General features: G+C 41.2%; 1 protein-coding gene across 2 annotated transcripts in view; it reads left to right on the top strand.

The window, feature by feature from the left end:
• The window catches only part of LOC128638435 (telomere zinc finger-associated protein), a 93,175-nt gene that overhangs the window by 46,136 nt on the left and 26,950 nt on the right, over nt 1-20,089 (top strand). For both annotated transcript variants that reach the window (XM_053690385.1, XM_053690386.1), the window contains one exon: nt 4,114-4,268. In XM_053690385.1, coding sequence (XP_053546360.1) covers nt 4,114-4,268 — 155 coding nt within the window. The remainder of the gene's footprint in view (nt 1-4,113; nt 4,269-20,089) is intronic.

Below are 20,089 nucleotides of genomic sequence, written 5' to 3'. Positions count from 1 at the left end.
TGCTTTTTCAGATCCAATGGATAAAAAGTTAGAGGGTTACCTTAAGAAAATGTTTGTTCAGCAAGGTTGTATATTACAACCCCTTGCATGCATCGCGCCTGTCACTGCTGCGGCGGCATTCTGGTTTGAGTCTCTGGAAGAGACCCTTATTACAGCTCCATTGGATGAGATTATAAACAAGCTTAAAGCCCTTAAGCTAGCTAATTCATTTATTTCTGATGCCGTAGTACACTTAACCAAACTTACGGCTAAGAACTCCGGATTCGCCATTCAAGCGCGCAGAGCGCTGTGGCTTAAATCCTGGTCAGCTGATGTGACTTCTAAATCTAAATTGCTTAATATTCCTTTCAAAGGGCAGACATTATTCGGGCCCGGCTTGAAAGAAATTATCGCTGACATTACTGGAGGTAAGGGCCATGCCCTGCCTCAAGACAGGGCCAAACCAAAGGCTAAACAGTCTACTTTTCGTGCCTTTCGTAATTTCAAGGCAGGAGCAGCATCAACTTCCTCCGCTCCAAGACAGGAAGGAACTGTTGCTCGCTTCAGACAGGGCTGGAAACCTAACCAGTCCTGGAACAAGGGAAAGCAGGCCAGAAAACCTGCTGCTGCCCCTAAGACAGCATGAAGTGAGGGCCCCCGATCCGGAAACGGATATAGTGGGGGGCAGACTTTCTCTCTTTGCCCAGGCTTGGGCAAGAGATGTCCAGGATCCCTGGGCGTTGGAAATCATATCTCAGGGATATCTTCTGGATTTCAAAGCTTCTCCTCCACAAGGGAGATTTCATCTTTCAAGGTTATCAGCAAACCAGATAAAGAAAGAGGCGTTTCTACGATGTGTACAAGACCTCTTACTAATGGGAGTGATCCACCCAGTTCCGCGGTCGGAACACGGGCAAGGATTCTATTCAAATATGTTTGTGGTTCCCAAAAAAGAGGGAACCTTCAGACCAATCTTGGACGTAAAGATCCTAAACAAATTCCTAAGAGTTCCATCGTTCAAAATGGAAACTATTCGAACCATCTTACCCATGATCCAAGAGGGTCAGTACATGACCACAGTGGATTTAAAGGATGCCTACCTTCACATACCGATTCACAAGGATCATTACCGGTATCTAAGATTTGCCTTCCTAAACAGGCATTACCAGTTTGTAGCTCTTCCCTTCGGGTTAGCTACGGCTCCAAGAATCTTTACAAAGGTTCTGGGCTCCCTTCTGGCGGTACTAAGACCGCGAGGCATAGCGGTAGCTCCGTACCTAGACGACATTCTGATACAAGCGTCAAGTTTCCAAACTGCCAAGTCTCATACAGAGTTAGTTCTGGCATTTCTAAGGTCGCATGGGTGGAAGGTGAACGTACAAAAGAGTTCTCTAGTGCCACTCACAAGAGTTCCCTTTCTAGGGACTCTTATAGATTCTGTAGAAATGAAAATTTACCTGACGGAGGACAGGTTAACAAAACTTCTAAATGCTTGCCGTGGCCTTAATTCCATTCAACACCCGTCAGTAGCTCAGTGCATGGAGGTAATCGGCTTAATGGTAGCGGCAATGGACATAGTACCATTTGCGCGCCTGCATCTCAGACCGCTGCAATTGTGCATGCTAAGTCAGTGGAATGGGGATTACTCAGATTTGTCCCCTCTGCTAAATCTGGATCGAGAGACCAGAGATTCTCTTCTATGGTGGCTTTCTCGGCCACATCTGTCCAAGGGGATGCCCTTCCGCAGGCCAGATTGGACGATCGTAACAACAGACGCCAGCCTTCTAGGTTGGGGCGCAGTCTGGAATTCCCTGAAGGCTCAGGGATCATGGACTCAGGAGGAGAGACTCCTTCCAATAAACATTCTGGAATTAAGAGCAATTTTCAATGCTCTTCTGGCTTGGCCTCAGTTAGCAACTCTGAGGTTCATCAGGTTTCAGTCGGACAACATCACGACTGTGGCTTACATCAACCATCAAGGAGGAACAAGGAGTTCCCTAGCGATGATGGAAGTCTCAAAGATAATTTGCTGGGCAGAGTATCACTCTTGCCACTTGTCAGCGATCCACATCCCAGGCGTGGAGAACTGGGAGGCGGATTTTCTAAGTCGCCAGACTTTTCATCCGGGGGAGTGGGAACTTCATCCGGAGGTGTTTGCCCAACTGCTTCATCATTGGGGCAAACCAGATCTGGATCTCATGGCGTCTCGCCAGAACGACAAGCTTCCTTGTTACGGATCCAGGTCCAGGGACCCGGGAGAGGTGCTGATAGATGCTCTGACAGCCCCTTGGGTCTTCAACATGGCTTATGTGTTTCCACCTTTCCCAATGCTTCCTCGATTGATTGCCAGGATCAAACAGGAGAGAGCATCGTTGATTCTAATAGCGCCTGCGTGGCCACGCAGGACCTGGTATGCAGATCTAGTGGACATGTCGTCCTGTCCACCATGGTCTCTGCCTCTGAGACAGGACCTTCTGATTCAGGGTCCTTTCAAACATCCAAATCTAATTTCTCTGAGGCTGACTGCATGGAGATTGAACGCTTGATTCTATCAAAGCGTGGATTCTCGGAGTCAGTGATTGATACCTTAATACAGGCTAGGAAACCTGTTACCAGGAAAATTTACCATAAAATATGGCGTAAATATTTATATTGGTGCGAATCCAAGAGTTACTCATGGAGTAAGGTTAGGATTCCTAGGATATTGTCTTTTCTACAAGAGGGTTTAGAAAAGGGTTTATCTGCTAGTTCGTTAAAGGGACAGATTTCAGCTCTGTCTATCCTTTTACACAAACGTCTGGCAGAAGTTCCAGACGTTCAGGCTTTTAGTCAGGCTTTGGCTAGGATTAAGCCTGTGTTTAAGACTGTTGCTCCGCCGTGGAGCTTAAACTTAGTTCTTAACGTTCTGCAAGGTGTTCCGTTTGAACCCCTTCATTCCATCGATATCAAGCTGTTATCTTGGAAAGTTCTGTTTTTAATGGCTATTTCCTCGGCTCGAAGAGTCTCTGAGTTATCGGCCTTACATTGTGATTCTCCTTATCTGATTTTTCATTCAGACAAGGTAGTTCTGCGTACTAAACCTGGGTTCTTACCTAAGGTAGTCACTAACAAGAATATCAATCAAGAGATTGTTGTTCCATCATTGTGCCCTAATCCTTCTTCAAAGAAGGAACGACTTTTGCACAATCTGGACATCGTCCGTGCCCTGAAATTTTATTTGCAGGCAACTAAAGATTTTCGTCAAACTTCTTCCTTGTTTGTCGTTTATTCTGGACAGAGGAGAGGTCAGAAAGCTTCGGCTACCTCTCTCTCTTTTTGGCTTCGTAGCATAATACGTTTAGCCTATGAGACTGCTGGACAGCAGCCTCCTGAAAGGATTACAGCTCATTCTACTAGAGCTGTGGCTTCCACTTGGGCCTTTAAGAATGAGGCCTCTGTTGAACAGATTTGCAAGGCTGCAACTTGGTCTTCACTTCACACTTTTTCAAAATTTTACAAATTTGACACTTTTGCTTCTTCGGAGGCTGTTTTTGGGAGAAAGGTTCTACAGGCAGTGGTTCCTTCCGTGTAAAGATCCTGCCTTGTCCCTCCCGTCATCCGTGTACTTTTAGCTTTGGTATTAGTATCCCATAAGTAATGGATGACCCGTGGACTGACTACACTTAACAGGAGAAAATATAATTTATGCTTACCTGATAAATTCATTTCTCCTGTAGTGTAGTCAGTCCACGGCCCGCCCTGTTTTTACGGCAGGTCTAAATTTTAATTAAACTCCAGTCACCACTGCACCCTATAGTTTCTCCTTTCTCGTATGGTTACGGTCGAATGACTGGATATGACGTAGAGGGGAGGAGCTATATAGCAGCTCTGCTTGGGTGATCCTCTTACACTTCCTGTTAGGGAGGAGTTATAATCCCATAAGTAATGGATGACCCGTGGACTGACTACACTACAGGAGAAATTAATTTATCAGGTAAGCATAAATTATATTTTTCGTATATTATACCATTCAACATGGGATTACTAAAATCAAGTGAAACCAATAAGTTTAAATGTCTCAGGGCTAGTGACTTATACAAGGATTTGTATGTTAACATGTTAAGGGTCAACAACCAAATTGTCCTAATGTTGCAGTGCCCTACCTGTGGGAAATGCTTCTTTTCACGGACTGAACTTCAGTTGCATGAAGCTTTCAAACATCGTGGGGAGAAGCTTCTGGTCTGTGAAGAGTGTGGTCATCGAGCTTCAAGCAGGAGTGGTTTGCAGATGCACATCAAAGCTAAGCATAAGTAAGTATTGTTTCATTTTTTTTTAAGGGATATTCCAGACAAAATTATAAATGATGTGAGTGCATTTCAGTTTTGAATGGAATTATTCCCAAGGCAGAACATGCTGCAATCTGCGATGTCATAGCAGAAGATGTATCCTGTCTGCAGAAAGAACAGAGCAGTGCCAGTTAAAATAAAATATGTGCCTGCACTTTTCATTTCTACCTATAGGTGTCACTGTTCCGTTCTAACTCAATGTAAATATTTACCGCAGTTCTCTCTTCACTTCCCACACAGCAGAAAAGGTAAGGCAGTGCTTTTTAAACCAAAAAACGTAGGAGACAGATTTTTTTTTTTCCTTTCATAATTGCGTGTGTATACATCAGAGGCTGAAGCTTTCCCAAATAAGGGCCAGATTATGAGTGGCGCGTTAACAGTTACGCAAGTGAAAAAAGGGTGTATCGCAGGTGTTTGCACTCGTCGGGCTTACCGCCGGTATTACGAATTGAAAGTAAAAAATGCGATCGCGTTAGAAAAAAAAAAGGTAGGCAAAGGGCTTTAACTTAGAGATACATACATATACATCTTTAAAAAGAAAAAAATGGGGTGTTGTCAGCACGTCCAGTGTTAACTATAAAAGGGCTAGTGACAGTGATCTGATTTTAAAGTAGAAAACAGATCACCGGTGCAAGGGGAAAAGAGTAAGATTAAATTCTAAATAACAAAAGAAAAATGCTAAGCAGTTCCTATCCTGCACTAACCAATCCCTAAAAAATATATATGGAATATACTCCTTAACTAGTGACAAAAACTCCACAGCAGTATAATTGAAATTGTCCACCAATACTGAATAACATCATTACACTGAAGGAAAAGGGGTATAAATGTAGGGCTGCAACAACTAATCGGTAAGATTGATCATTAAAATATTTGTCAAAGAATCTCATTATCAATTAGGTGGTCAGCGATTAGTTGGTTAATTGGACAGCACCAGCTGCTTCAATCCGATGAACTCCTGCACATAGTATTGTGCAAACATTTTTATTTTTTTTTCTATCCGATTAATCGGATGATTATTGTCCGATTAATCGGATAGAAAAAAGATTTAAAAAATTAATAAATTCAATTTTTTTTTGCACACTCTTAGTTGCAGTAGATCATCAGATTAAAGCAGCTGGTGCTGTGCAACTGACCAACTAATCGCTGACCACCTAATTGATAATGAGATTTGTTGACAACTATTTTTATGATCAAACTTACCGATTAGTTGTTGCAGCCCTAAATTTCAGCATTTATTAGAGATCACAAACTGCAATATATAACCATATTGAATTGGAATATATCAAAATCTCCTATCATAGTGCACTATGATTAACAAAATCCCCTTAAAGAAAATCATTTACAAAAATAATAAAACATAAATGTACAATATATGCTCAAGAAAATAATTAATAATAAACGCCTGTTAGTTGCACAGGTAACATCAGAGTTCCAATGCTATGATGGAGAAATGATATCCAATGTTAATTTGTTCCAAGCATAATATGAATAGATCAACAGAGTTAGCCTGAATATTCACAGGATAATTTAATAGCAATCCCTTCATGTAGGTAAAGCTGACCTTGAAAATCCCGCAGAATGGTTACGGTAATTTGTTTAAAAACAACATAAACACTGTGTATTTTATAAGCATGCTCCGCCGTAGCGGAAATACTTGCAGTTTCTAGAGAGTCCCACTATCGCGGTGCCACACCTCCTAGATATACCTGTTAGTCTCGCATATGCGATTTGCCATCCTAGGGTGCTCCTCTCTGTACTTTAAGTCAAAACTTCGTGAGCCAACTGTATGCGGGTATGTGTCCCAACTTTAGGCTACTCCATTCATGAATCACCTTCAGTGTAATGATGTTATTCAGTATTAGTGGACAATTTCAATTATACTGCTGTGGAGTTTTTGTCACTAGTTAGGGAGTATATTCCATATATTTTTATTAGGGATTGGTTAGTGCAGGATAGGAACTGCTTAGCATTTTTCTTTTGTTATTTAGAATACATCTTTAAATATGTATATATGTGTGTGTGTGTAATATATATATATATATATATATATATGTATATATATATATATATATTATATGTGTATGAGAGCATGTATATACAGTATGTATGTGTGTGTGTGTATATATATGTGTGTGTGTGTGTGTATATATATATATATATATATATATATATATATATATATATATATATATATGTATATATGTATATATATATATATATATATGTATGTATATATATATATGTATGTATATATATATATATATACATATATATATATATACATACATATATATATATACATATATATGTGTGTGTGTGTATATATATATATATATATATATATATAAAGGGCTGCAACTAACAATTATTTTCATAATCGACTAATCGGATAAAAAAAGAATCAATAATTGTTTCCAATATTTTAAATACAATCCACATACTGAGTGTTACAAATATAAACTTCAGACTAAAACTTTACATTAACACAACTGTTTGTCCAATTTTTAAGCAGCAGAGCACAGTTTTATAAATAAGTAAAACAAAACCGCAAACTGTTTGAAAAGAGGTAGAAATAGAAAGAGTTAGACTATCACTGTTAATAACATTCTGTTATTCACTCTTTCAGAAACTTTGCATTGAAATGCAAACATCTCAACATGTTCACATGCTTCTGGCTAAGGTTGGTTCTCTTTTTGCAGCTATATTTCCTGCAGCAGAGAAGAGGCACTCAGATGGTGTTGAGGTGCTTGAGATGCATAAGTAGGGTTTTGCCAATTTCACCAAAGTGGGATATTTATCTTTGTTAGCTCTTCACCAATGCAGTGTTTTCCACCTTGGCAAGGGGCCTCTCAATAAAGTAACCCTTGACTTCATTCTAACATTAAAAATATGGTGAATATCTATATGCAATGGTAAATAACCAGCTATAAGGCTAGGGGAAAATATATAGTCCGCTCTAAAAATAACAGATATATACTTATAAAGGTTGAATCTGGTACATATTATCATAATTTATTAAAAATATTAAAAAAAAAAAAAAAAACAATAAAAAACAAATCAAAAGCGCTAAGGACTATATATCAATAACAGGACAAAGCCTTACACATTTATTTATAAAGTAAATATAATCAGCAATACCAAGCAAATACTTGTGCAAACAGATAATAGTGCACATCAATTAAAATAACTCCCATCAATCTAGGGGCTAGGTGTAAAAAGCAAGCTCGACACTATATCATGCAAAGCATAGTCCCAAATCACCTGATTTAATATAAACAATACAAATGATGACTTATATCTGGGTTGCACATAAGCCAGGGGTAGTTGTAAACTTATACTGTCCTGAAAAAGGGAAAAGTAGACGGCTCTAGACGTCCTTTAGGCTAAGGACATAACCATAAAACACAATACCATGTGCAGGACCTCTTTGGAGTGAAGCAGCTGGTGTTGTGCACAGACCAACTAATTGTAAACTAATCGATTATGAGATTCGTTGACAACTATTTTCATAATCGATTATTATTGATTAGTTGTTGCAGTTCATATATATATAAAATCATATTTAATACAAAACCATGATATACAGATATAATTTATCCTGTAACCAAAGTGATACCACCTTAAAATAAAAATAGCTAGTGGCCTCTAGAAAAATAGTTCAAAACATACAAAGAGTTAGTGGTAAAAAGCTTGGAATCGTCTCCTGCATATGGTCTCTTGTAATATCACTGTATGTCAATATGCAGTGACCAAAACAGCAAGCTGTTAGAAACTTGCATATGCATCCTAATTAAAAAATACACACACATCCATATAAAGCTGAATTGTAGTTAATAATGCCATACATCTTGGAATCCATAAAGCTTAAAGGACCAGTGAATAAAGTAGATTTGCATAATAAACAAATGAATGATAAAAAGACAATGCAATAGCACTTAGTCTGAACTTCAAATGATTAGTAGATTATTTTTTTTGGACAAATTTCAAAGTTCTGTCTATTTCCACTCCTGTATCAAGTGACAACTTCGGCCAATGACAAATGCATATACATACATTCTGTTAATTTATGCACATGCTCAGTAGGAACTGGTGACTCAAAAAGTGTAAATATAAAAAGAATGTGCACAGTTTAATAGAAGTAAATTGGAAAGTTGTTTAAAAATTACTGCTCTATCTGAATCATTACAGTCTAATTTTGACTTGAGTGTCCCTCATAAGCAGCAACATCCAAAATAGAAGCAGGCAGCCATATGTATAAGTTAGTAGTGCAAAGTAGAGCTCACAGACATCCTTTGACAGCAATATTATAACAGCATAAACTAAGCAGATATAAGGATAATTTCTCCTGTTAAGTGTGGTCAGTCCACGGGTCATCATTACTTGTGGGATATTTGCTCCTCCCCAACAGGAAGTGCAAGAGGATCACCCAGCAGAGCTGCTATATAGCTCCTCCCCTCTACGTCACACCCAGTCATTCTCTTGCACCCAACTAATAGATAGGATGTGTGAGAGGACTGTGGTGATTATACTTAGTTTTTATAACTTCAATCAAAAGTTTGTTATTTTAAAACAGCACCGGAGTGTGTTGTTCGTTCTCAGGGAGAATTTGAAGAAGAATCTACCTGAGTTTTTGGATGATTTTAGCCGGAGTAGTTAAGATCATTGTGCTGTTCTCGGCCATCTGAGGAGTGAGGTAAACTTCAGATCAGGGGACAGCGGGCAGGTTCACCTGCAAAGAGGTATGTAGCAGCATATTATTTTCCGAGGAATGGAATTGACTGAGAAAATACTGCCAATACCTATATAATGTAAGTTCAGCCTTAAATGCAGTAGTAGCAACTGGTATCAGGCTGTCATGTATGTATATTTACACTTCAGTATTCTGGGGAATGGCACTTCTCTGGGATAATACTGTATGCATAAAACTTTAGCCTATCTTGCAGTGAGAACAACTAGCAACAGGCTTTCTATGACAATTCATTTATTTGATGTTAAACGTTTTACTGGCATGTTAAATCGTTTAATTTTCTGAGGTACTGGGTGAAAAATTGTTTTGGGCACTATTTTTATCCACTTGGCGGGCATTTTATTTAATTTAAGACAGTTTACTGATCTCCCTCACTGTTGTGTGTGAGGGGGAGGGGTTTAATTTGGCGCTTTTACTACGCATCAGAAATTCTGTCACAAGTCTGTTTTTCTTCCCTGCATGATCCGGTTCGTCTCTACAGAGCTCAAGGGTCTTCAAAAGTTATTTTGAGGGAGGTAATCACTCACAGCAGACCTGTGAGATTGTGCTTTGACTGTGATAAAAAAACGTTATATTCTGTACATTTTTTCTGCTATTAAAGGGTTAGTTATCCATTACTAATGGGGGCAATCCTTTGCTAAAATTGTATTTTTACTGGAAAGAATTTGATTTTATAGTTTATCCGGTTTATTGTTACTCAACTGTCATAACTTTTCTGTGCTTCTTAAAGGCACAGTACGTTTTTTTCATATTATTTGTAAATTGAATTGAAAAGTATTTCCAAGTTTGCTGGTTTAATTGCTAGTGTGTTAAACATGTCTGACTCAGAGGAATATCTCTGTGCTATATGTGCTAAAGCCAAAGTGGAGCCCAATAGAAATGTATGTACTAATTGCATTGATGCTACTTTAAATAAAAGTCAATCGGTACAAATTGAACATCATTCACCAGACAACGAGAGGAAAGTTATGCCGACTAACTCCCCTCACGTGTCAGTACCTGCATCTCCCGCTCGGGAGGTGCGTGATATTGTAACGCCGGGTACTTCAGGGCGGCCATTACAAATCACATTGCAGGACATGGCTAATGTTATGACTGAAGTTTTGTCTAAATTACCAGAACTTAGAGGGAAGCGTGACCACTCTGGGGTGAGAACAGAGTGCGCTGATAATAATAGGGCCATGTCAGATACTGCGTCACAGTATGCGGAACATGAGGACGGAGAGCTTCAATCTGCAGGTGACGGTTCTGATCCCAATAGAGTGGATTCAGACACTTCTAATTTTAAGTTTAAGCTTGAAAACCTCCGCGTACTGCTAGGGGAGGTATTAGCGGCTCTGAATGATTGTAACACCGTTGCAATCCCAGAGAAATTATGTAGGCTGGATAGATACTATGCGGTACCGGCGAGTACTGACATATTTCCTATACCTAAGAGGCTTACAGAGATAATTACTAAGGAGTGGGATAGGCCCGGTGTACCCTTTTCCCCCCCCCCTCCTGTATTTAGAAAAATGTTTCCAATAGACGCCACCACTCGGGACTTATGGCAGACGATCCCTAAGGTGGAGGGAGCGGTTTCTACTCTGGCTAAGCGTACCACTATCCCGGTGGAGGATAGCTGTGCCTTTTCAGATCCAATGGATAAAAAATTAGAGGGTTACCTTAAGAAAATGTTTGTTCAACAAGGTTTTATATTGCAACCCCTTGCATGTATTGCGTCTGTCACGGCCGCGGCCGCTTTTTGGTCCGAGTCCCTGGAAGAGACTCTTGACTCAATAACTATAGAGGAGATTTCAAACAGGCTTAAAACACTTAAGCTAGCTAATTCATTTGTTTCAGATGCCGTAGTACATTTAACTAAACTTACGGCTAAGAATTCCGGATTCGCCATTCAGGCACGCAGAGCACTGTGGCTAAAATCCTGGTCAGCTGACGTTACTTCTAAATCTAAGTTACTTAACATACCTTTCAAAGGGCAGACCCTATTCGGGCCCGGTTTGAAAGAAATTATCGCTGACATTACAGGAGGTAAAGGCCATGCCCTGCCTCAAGACAGAGCCAAACCTAGGGCTAGACAGTCTAATTTTCGTTCCTTTCGTAATTTCAAGGCAGGAGCAGCATCAACTTCCTCTGCACCAAAACAGGAAGGAGCTGTTGCTCGCTACAGACAAGGCTGGAGACCTAACCAGTCCTGGAACAAGGGCAAGCAGGCCAGAAAACCTGCTGCTGCCCCTAAGACAGCATGAATTGAGGGCCCCCGATCCGGGAACGGATCTAGTGGGGGGCAGACTTTCTCTCTTCGCCCAGGCTTGGGCAAGAGATGTCCAGGATCCCTGGGCGTTAGAGATCATATCTCAGGGATATCTTCTGGACTTCAAATCCTCTCCCCCAAAAGGGAGATTCCATCTGTCAAGGTTGTCAACAAACCAAATAAAGAAAGAGGCGTTTCTACGCTGTGTACAAGATCTTTTACTAATGGGAGTGATCCATCCGGTTCCGCGGTCGGAACACGGACAGGGGTTTTACTCAAATCTGTTTGTGGTTCCCAAGAAAGAAGGAACCTTCAGACCAATCTTGGATTTAAAGATCCTAAACAAGTTCCTAAGAGTTCCATCGTTCAAAATGGAAACTATTCGGACAATTCTACCCATGATCCAAAAGGGTCAGTACATGACCACAGTGGATTTAAAGGATGCTTACCTTCACATACCGATTCACAGAGATCATTACCGGTATCTAAGGTTTGCCTTCCTAGACAGGCATTACCAGTTTGTAGCTCTTCCATTCGGATTGGCTACGGCTCCAAGAATCTTCACAAAGGTTCTGGGTGCTCTTCTGGCGGTGCTAAGACCGCGAGGAATTTCGGTAGCTCCGTACCTAGACGACATTCTGATACAAGCTTCAAGCTTTCAAACTGCCAAGTCTCATACAGAGTTAGTACTGGCATTTCTAAGGTCGCATGGGTGGAAGGTGAACGAAAAGAAGAGTTCTCTCTTTCCACTCACAAGAGTTCCCTTCTTGGGGACTCTTATAGATTCTGTAGAAATGAAGATCTACCTGACAGAAGATAGGTTAACAAAGCTTCAAAATGCTTGCCGTGTCCTTCATTCCATTCAACACCCGTCAGTGGCTCAATGCATGGAGGTGATCGGCTTAATGGTAGCGGCAATGGACATAGTACCCTTTGCACGCCTACATCTCAGACCGCTGCAATTGTGCATGCTAAGTCAGTGGAATGGGGATTACTCAGATTTGTCCCCTACTCTGAATCTGGATCAAGAGACCAGAAATTCTCTTCTATGGTGGCTTTCTCAGCCACATCTGTCCAGGGGGATGCCATTCAGCAGGCCAGATTGGACAATTGTAACAACAGACGCCAGCCTGCTAGGTTGGGGCGCTGTCTGGAATTCTCTGAAGGCTCAGGGATCATGGACTCAGGAGGAGAGTCTCCTTCCAATAAACATTCTGGAATTGAGAGCAGTTCTCAATGCCCTTCTGGCTTGGCCCCAGTTAACAACTCGGGGGTTCATCAGGTTTCAGTCGGACAACATCACGACTGTAGCTTACATCAACCATCAAGGAGGGACAAGAAGCTCCCTAGCGATGATGGAAGTATCAAAGATAATTCACTGGGCAGAGTCTCACTCTTGCCACATATCAGCAATCCACATCCCGGGAGTGGAGAACTGGGAGGCGGATTTCCTAAGTCGTCAGACTTTTCATCCGGGGGAGTGGGAACTTCATCTGGAGGTCTTTGCCCAAATACTTCGACGTTGGGGCAAACCAGAAATAGATCTCATGGCGTCTCGACAGAACGCCAAGCTTCCTTGTTACGGGTCCAGATCCAGGGATCCGGGAGCGGTCCTGGTAGATGCTTTGACAGCACCTTGGACCTTCGGGAGGGCTTATGTGTTTCCACCCTTTCCGATGCTTCCTCGATTGATTGCCAGGATCAAACAGGAGAGAGCATCGGTGATTCTAATAGCGCCTGCGTGGCCACGCAGGACCTGGTATGCAGATCTAGTGGACATGTCATCCTGTCCACCTTGGTCTCTGCCTCTGAGACAGGACCTTCTGATTCAGGGTCCCTTCAAACATCAAAATCTAATTTCTCTGAAGCTGACTGCCTGGAAATTGAACGCTTGATTTTATCAAAACGTGGATTTTCTGAGTCAGTAATTGATATCTTAATACAGGCTAGGAAGCCTGTTACCAGAAAGATTTACCATAAAATATGGCGTAAATACCTATATTGGTGCGAATCCAAAGGTTACTCTTGGAGTAAGGTTAGGATTCCTAGGATATTGTCTTTTCTACAAGAAGGTTTAGAAAAGGGTTTATCCGCTAGTTCCTTAAAGGGACAGATCTCAGCTCTGTCCATTCTGTTACACAAACGTCTATCAGAGGTTCCAGACGTTCAGGCTTTTTGTCAGGCTTTGGCCAGGATTAAGCCTGTGTTTAAAACTGTTGCTCCGCCATGGAGTTTAAACCTAGTTCTTAACGTTTTACAGGGTGTTCCGTTTGAACCCCTTCATTCCATTGATATAAAATTGTTATCTTGGAAAGTTCTGTTTTTAATGGCTATTTCCTCGGCTCGAAGAGTCTCTGAGTTATCAGCCTTACATTGTGATTCTCCTTATCTGATTTTTCATTCAGACAAGGTAGTTCTGCGTACTAAACCTGGGTTCTTACCTAAGGTGGTCACTAACAGGAATATCAATCAAGAGATTGTTGTTCCATCCTTGTGTCCAAATCCTTCTTCAAAGAAGGAACGACTTCTACACAATCTGGATGTAGTTCGTGCCCTGAAATTTTATTTACAGGCAACTAAAGATTTTCGACAAACGTCTTCCCTGTTTGTCGTTTATTCTGGTCAGAGGAGAGGTCAAAAAGCTTCTGCTACCTCTCTCTCTTTTTGGCTTCGTAGCATAATACGTTTAGCTTATGAGACTGCTGGACAGCAGCCTCCTGAAAGAATTACAGCTCATTCCACTAGAGCTGTGGCTTCCACTTGGGCCTTTAAGAATGAGGCCTCTGTTGAACAGATTTGCAAGGCTGCAACTTGGTCTTCGCTTCATACGTTTTCCAAATTTTACAAATTTGACACTTTTGCTTCTTCGGAGGCTGTTTTTGGGAGAAAGGTTCTTCAGGCAGTGGTTCCTTCCGTATAAAGATCCTGCCTGTCCCTCCCGTCATCCGTGTACTTTAGCTTTGGTATTGGTATCCTACAAGTAATGATGACCCGTGGACTGACCACACTTAACAGGAGAAAACATAATTTATGCTTACCTGATAAATTCCTTTCTCCTGTAGTGTGGTCAGTCCACGGCCCGCCCTGTTTTTTATGGCAGGTCTAAATTTTTAAATTATACTCCAGTCACCACTGCACCCTTTAGCTTCTCCTTTCTCGTTGGTTCTCGGTCGAATGACTGGGTGTGACATAGAGGGGAGGAGCTATATAGCAGCTCTGCTGGGTGATCCTCTTGCACTTCCTGTTGGGGAGGAGCAAATATCCCACAAGTAATGATGACCCGTGGACTGACCACACTACAGGAGAAAGGAATTTATCAGGTAAGCATAAATTATGTTTTTTCAAGAGTATACAAAGTCCTCACCTAGAGGCATCCTATGAACGATCTCATCCACAATCCAGTGTAATGTGCTTCAGTAGTTGTTTTTTGTTTGAAACACTGTCTGCTACGTTGTCTGTTCCTCATAAACTCTTTAGCTGTATTGTCATTGACTTCTGCTCATCCATTGCTATCTTAGTGAAACACCACTGGCCTCACCGAGTATAAGTTTGAAACGCTTTACGTGTTTCGCCGCTCGGGCACTTTTAATGCAGCTTCATCATGACGTATCTGTGCTGTTTATATATGTATTTACAGACATATATACACATGTATACATATATGTGCATTGGAGCCCTTTGCAGTTAAGTAGATGAAAAAACATTTTTTCTTGCAGATCGGAGTGACTTCAGTTGAGTTGTTTAGCTGGAAGTACACAGCTTCTTCTTACTAGTGGGTTTATATCTCCGTTCTGGTAGGAGCTTCAGATAACTTGTCTGAAGTTGAGTTTTTCATAATTTCATGTTTACCTCCCCACTTAAACATTGTATTTCTCATTAAAAAATTAATTTGTATTTTTTATTTTGGTCTTTGAACATCATTATTGTTATTACTAGTGGGACCTGTTCTTTTGAGCTATGGACTCAGAACAGGATCAGCCTATCTCTCTGGATAAATGTTTGCTATGTTTAGAGAACCAGATTGCCCTACCAATGCAGTTTTGTTCCTCATGTTTAGCAAAAACTATAAAATTTAAAGAAAAAAGTCTCCCTTTTGAGCCATCAGCGGCTTTGTCAGCTTTCCCTTCTTCGGGTAAGCGTAAGAGGAAATCTAAACATTTGCCTGCAAGTAATTTTTCTGACCCCTCTAAGTCTGCATTAGTCAATTTTTCTCAATTGTCTGATGAGGAAAATACTTCAGCAGCTTCTGAAGGTGAGATCTCAGACTCTGACACTTTAGCGGAAAGATCTTTAGAATCTGAAGAGGTAAACTTTAGATTTAAGCTTAAACACCTCCGGTTACTACTGAAGGAGGTTCTAACTACTTTGGACGACTTTGAACCCTCTGTTGTTGTCAACCCCTTGAAGTCTTCTAAACTGGATAGAGTTTGTGATTCTCCATCTTCTGAGGAGGTTTTTCCTGTTCCAAGGAAGATGTCTGAAATTATAGCTCAGGAATGGGATAAGCGAGGGGTTCCTTTTTCCCCTTCCCCTGTTTTTCAAACGATGTTTCCTGTTGCTGACTTTATTCGTGAATCATGGCGCACTGTGCCTAAAGTAGAAGGAACTATTTCTACTCTTGCTAAGAGAACTACCATTCCTATAGAGGATAGTTGCTCTTTTAAGGATCCAATGGATCAGAAGCTAGAGGCTTACTTAAAAAAAGATGTACATCCATCAAGGATTACAGTGGCAACCTGCAGCGAGTATCGCCACGGTTGCGGGAACAGCATCTTATTGGTGCAATGACTTGTCTGATCTTATTTCAGAGGAAACTACGGTAGAGGAGATCCAAGATACGATCAAAGCTCTTAAACCGGCCAATACCTTTATCTGTGATGCCAATATGCAGATAATTAGACTGGGAGCTAAGATGTCTAGTTCACTGTGCTAGCCCGCAGAGCTCTGTGGTTAAAATCTTGGTCGTCTGATGTTTCCTCAAAGGCCAAGCTTTTATCTTTACCTTATAAGGGTAAAACTGTGTTTGAACCTGGTCTGGCGGAAATCATTTTAGAGATTATGGGTGGAACGGGATCTTTCCTACCTCAGGACAAGAAGAATAGACCTAGGGGTCGACAGACTTCTAATTTTCGTCCCATACGCAACTTTAAGAGGCAGAAGTTGTCCTCATCCAAACCAGACCAATCCAGGTCCACTTGGATATCCAAACAGGTCCGCTTGGAAATCCAACCAGCCCTGGAACAAGGGAAAACAAAAAGCCTTCCGCTGACTCTAAATCAGCATGAAGGGTTCGCCCCCGATCCAAGTTTGGATCAGGTTGGGGGCAGGCATTCTCTTTTTCAACAGGCTTGGATACCCAATGTCCCAGATCCATGGGCTGTGAACATAGTATCCCAGGGTTACAGAATGGGATTCAAGTCTTGCCCTCCAAAGGGCAGATTTCTCCTGTCAAGATTATCCTCAAACCAGGTAAAGAGGGAGGGCTTCTTTAATTGCGTAAAGGACCTCCATGGGAGTTATTGTACCAGTCCCTCTAAAGGAACAAGGTATAGGATTCTATTCAAATCTATTTGTGGTTCCCAAAAAGGAGGGAACTTTTTGTCCCATCCTAGATCAAGTGTCAACAAATTCCTCAGTGTTCTGTCCTTCAAGATGGAAACTATTTGTTCCATAGGTCCAGGAAGGTCAGTTCATGACGATTATAGAACTGAAGGACGTTTACTTACATGTTCCCATTCACAGGGATCATCACCAGTTTCTAAGGTTTTCCTTTCTGGACAAGCATTTCCAGTTTATTGCCCTTCCGTTTGGTCTTGCCACGGCTCCCAGAATATTCACAAAGGTCCTGGGAGCCCTATTGGCAGTGATCAGATCCCAGGGAATTGCAGTACCGTCTTATCTAGACAACATCTTGGTTCAGACGTCCTCTTTTAAACTAGCAAAATCTCATACAGAGATGATGTTGTCTTTTCTACGTTCCCATGGGTGGAAGGTGAATCTGGAAAGGAGGTGATTGGTCTGATGGTGGCTTCCATGGACATCATTCCTTTTGCTCGGTTCCATCTGCAACCGCTGCAGCTTTGCATGCTCCGTCAATGGAACAGAGACCATTCAGATTTATCATAGAGGATAATTCTTGACCCCCTAACAAGAGACTCTTTCTCATGGTGGATTTCACAGGAACACCTGTCTCAGGGCACTTGCTTCCTGAGACTTTCCTGGTGTGACTCGGGACGCCAGCCTGTCAGGCTGGGGAGCTGTTTGGGCTTCTCTGAAAGCTCAGGGCCTGTGGTTTCGGGAAGAGTCTTCTCTTCCCATAAACATCTTGGAGTTGAGAGCAATCTTCAATGATTTGACGGCTTGGCCTCAATTATCTTTAGTCCCGTTTATCAGATTCCAGTCGGTCAACATCACTTTAGTGGCTTACATCAAGCACCAGGGAGGAACTCAGAGTTTCTTGGCCATGAAGGAGGTGACTCGCATTCTGTAGTGGGCGGAAGCTCACGATTGTCTCCTATCTGCCATCCACATTCCAGGAGTGGACAATTGGGAGGCGGATTTTCTGAACAGGCTTTTCATCTCGGGGAGTGGGCTCTCCATCCGGAAGTGTTCTCCAGGATAACCCTCAGGTGGGGGGCTCCGGAGTTGGATCTGATGGCGTCTCGTCAAAACGCCAAGCTTCCAAAGTACGGTTCAAGGTCAAGAGATCCTCAGGCTGCCCTGATAGATGCTCTGGCGGTCCCTTGGGATTTCAGTCTAACATACCTGTTTCCTCCGTTTGCTCTCCTTCCACGAGTCATTGTTCGTATCAAACAGGAGAGAGCTTCTGTGAATCTCATAGCTCCTTCCTGGCCTCGCAGGACCTGGTTCGCGGATCTGGTGAAGATGTCATCTCTTCCACCTTCGAAGTTACCTCTAAGGAAGGACATTCTCATTCAGGGTCAATTCCTCCATCAAAATCTAGATTCTCTGAAGCTGACTGCTTGGAGATTGAATGTCTAGTCCTGTCTAGACATGGTTTTTCATAGACAGTCATTGATACTATGCTTCAGGCTCGTAAACCTGTTACTCGTAGGATTTACCATAAGATATGGCGTAAAAACTTTTTTTTGGTGAGAAGCTAAAGGTTTTTCTTGGCTCGGGTGAGGATTCCCTGAATTTTATCTTTTCTTCAGGATGGCCTGGAGAAAGGTTTGTCAGTCAGTACTCTGAGAGGTCAGATTTCTGCTCTGTCTATCCTATTGCAAAAACATCTGGCAGAATTACCAGATGTTCAAGCTTTTGTTCAGGCCTTGGTCAGAATCAGGCCTGTGTTTAAACCCATTGCTCCTACTTGGAGCCTTAACCTAGTTCTTAAAAGGACATTAAACCACAATTTTTTTCTTTCATGATTTAGAAAGAACATGTAATTTTAAACAACTTTCTAATTTACTTCTATTATCTAATGTGCTTCATTCTCTTGATATCCTTTGCTGAAAAGCATATCTAGATAGGCTCAGAAGCTGCTGATAGGTGGCGGCTCATAGATGCCTCGTGTGATTGGCTCACCCATGTGCATTGCTTTTTCTTAAACAAAGGATATCTAAAGAATGAAGCAAATTAGATAATAGAAGTAAATTAGAATGTTGTTTAAAGTTGTATTCTCTATCTGAATAATGAGAGAAAAAATTTGGGTTTAATGTCCCTTTAAAGTTTTGCAGCAGGCTCCATTTGAGCTGATGAATGTTGTTGATGCAAAATTGTTATCTTGGAAGGTTTTGTTTCTTCTTGCTATTTCTTCCGCTCGCAGAGTTTCTGAGCTTTCAGCTATGCAGTGCGATTCCCCTTACCTTATTTTTCATGCAGATAAGGCGGTCCTCCGTACTAAATTGGGGTTTCTCCCTAAGGTGGTGTCGGATCCAAACATTAATCAGGAAATTGTTGTTCCTTCTTTTTGTCATAATCCTTCTTCTCATAAAGAATGTCTTTTGCATAACTTGGATGTTGTGCGTGCTCTAAAATTTTACTTGCAATCTACTTAAGATTTTCAGCAATCTTCTGCCCTGTTTGTTGTTTTCTCTGGAAAGCGTAAGGGTCAGAAGGCCACTTCTACTACTCTTTCCCTCTGGTTAAGAAGTATGATTCGTTTTGCTTATGAGACTGCTGGTCAACAGCCTCCTGAGAGAATTACGGCTCATTCCAATAGGGCTGTCTCCTCTTCTTGGGCTTTCAAAAATGAAGCTTCTGTGGAACAGATTTACAAGGCAGCAACTTGGTCCTCTTTGCATACTTTTTCCAAATTCTACAAATTTGATACTTTTGCCTCGACGGAGGTAGGGCTGGGCGATATGGGCAAAAAATTTTTGCGATTTAATCGCAATTTTCTTATAAATTACTATAATACCTTAATTTTTCAATATTTTTTTTTATTTAAGACTACAGAATCTTAATGTACATGTTTCTCAATGCATAAAAATACAAACCACATATATGTGTGTGTATGTGTATATATATATATATATATATATAACAGTAGCAAAGATGTGCACTCTCACTTAATGACAACTGCCAGGGTGCTAGTAAAAATCAATATAGAAAGAAGAAACAAACTTGCACTCGCTGGTCTTTTTAGTGAAATAATTTACTGCAAAATTGTGACGTTTCGAGGACAAAAAATCCCCTTCCTCAGACAATGTGTTTAACAAACAAGAGTGACTTTATACACTGTGTAACCCAAACCCCTCCCCTCAATTAGACAAAAAAAAACGCCAAATTGGTAACCATGGTGACCACTGAGTCACA

This window comes from Bombina bombina, chromosome 8 (assembly GCF_027579735.1).
Source record: "Bombina bombina isolate aBomBom1 chromosome 8, aBomBom1.pri, whole genome shotgun sequence".
In the NCBI taxonomy this organism is placed as follows: domain Eukaryota; kingdom Metazoa; phylum Chordata; class Amphibia; order Anura; family Bombinatoridae; genus Bombina; species Bombina bombina.
Note: the sequence above shows the minus strand (reverse complement) of the source record. Positions and strands in the feature narration are given on the sequence as shown.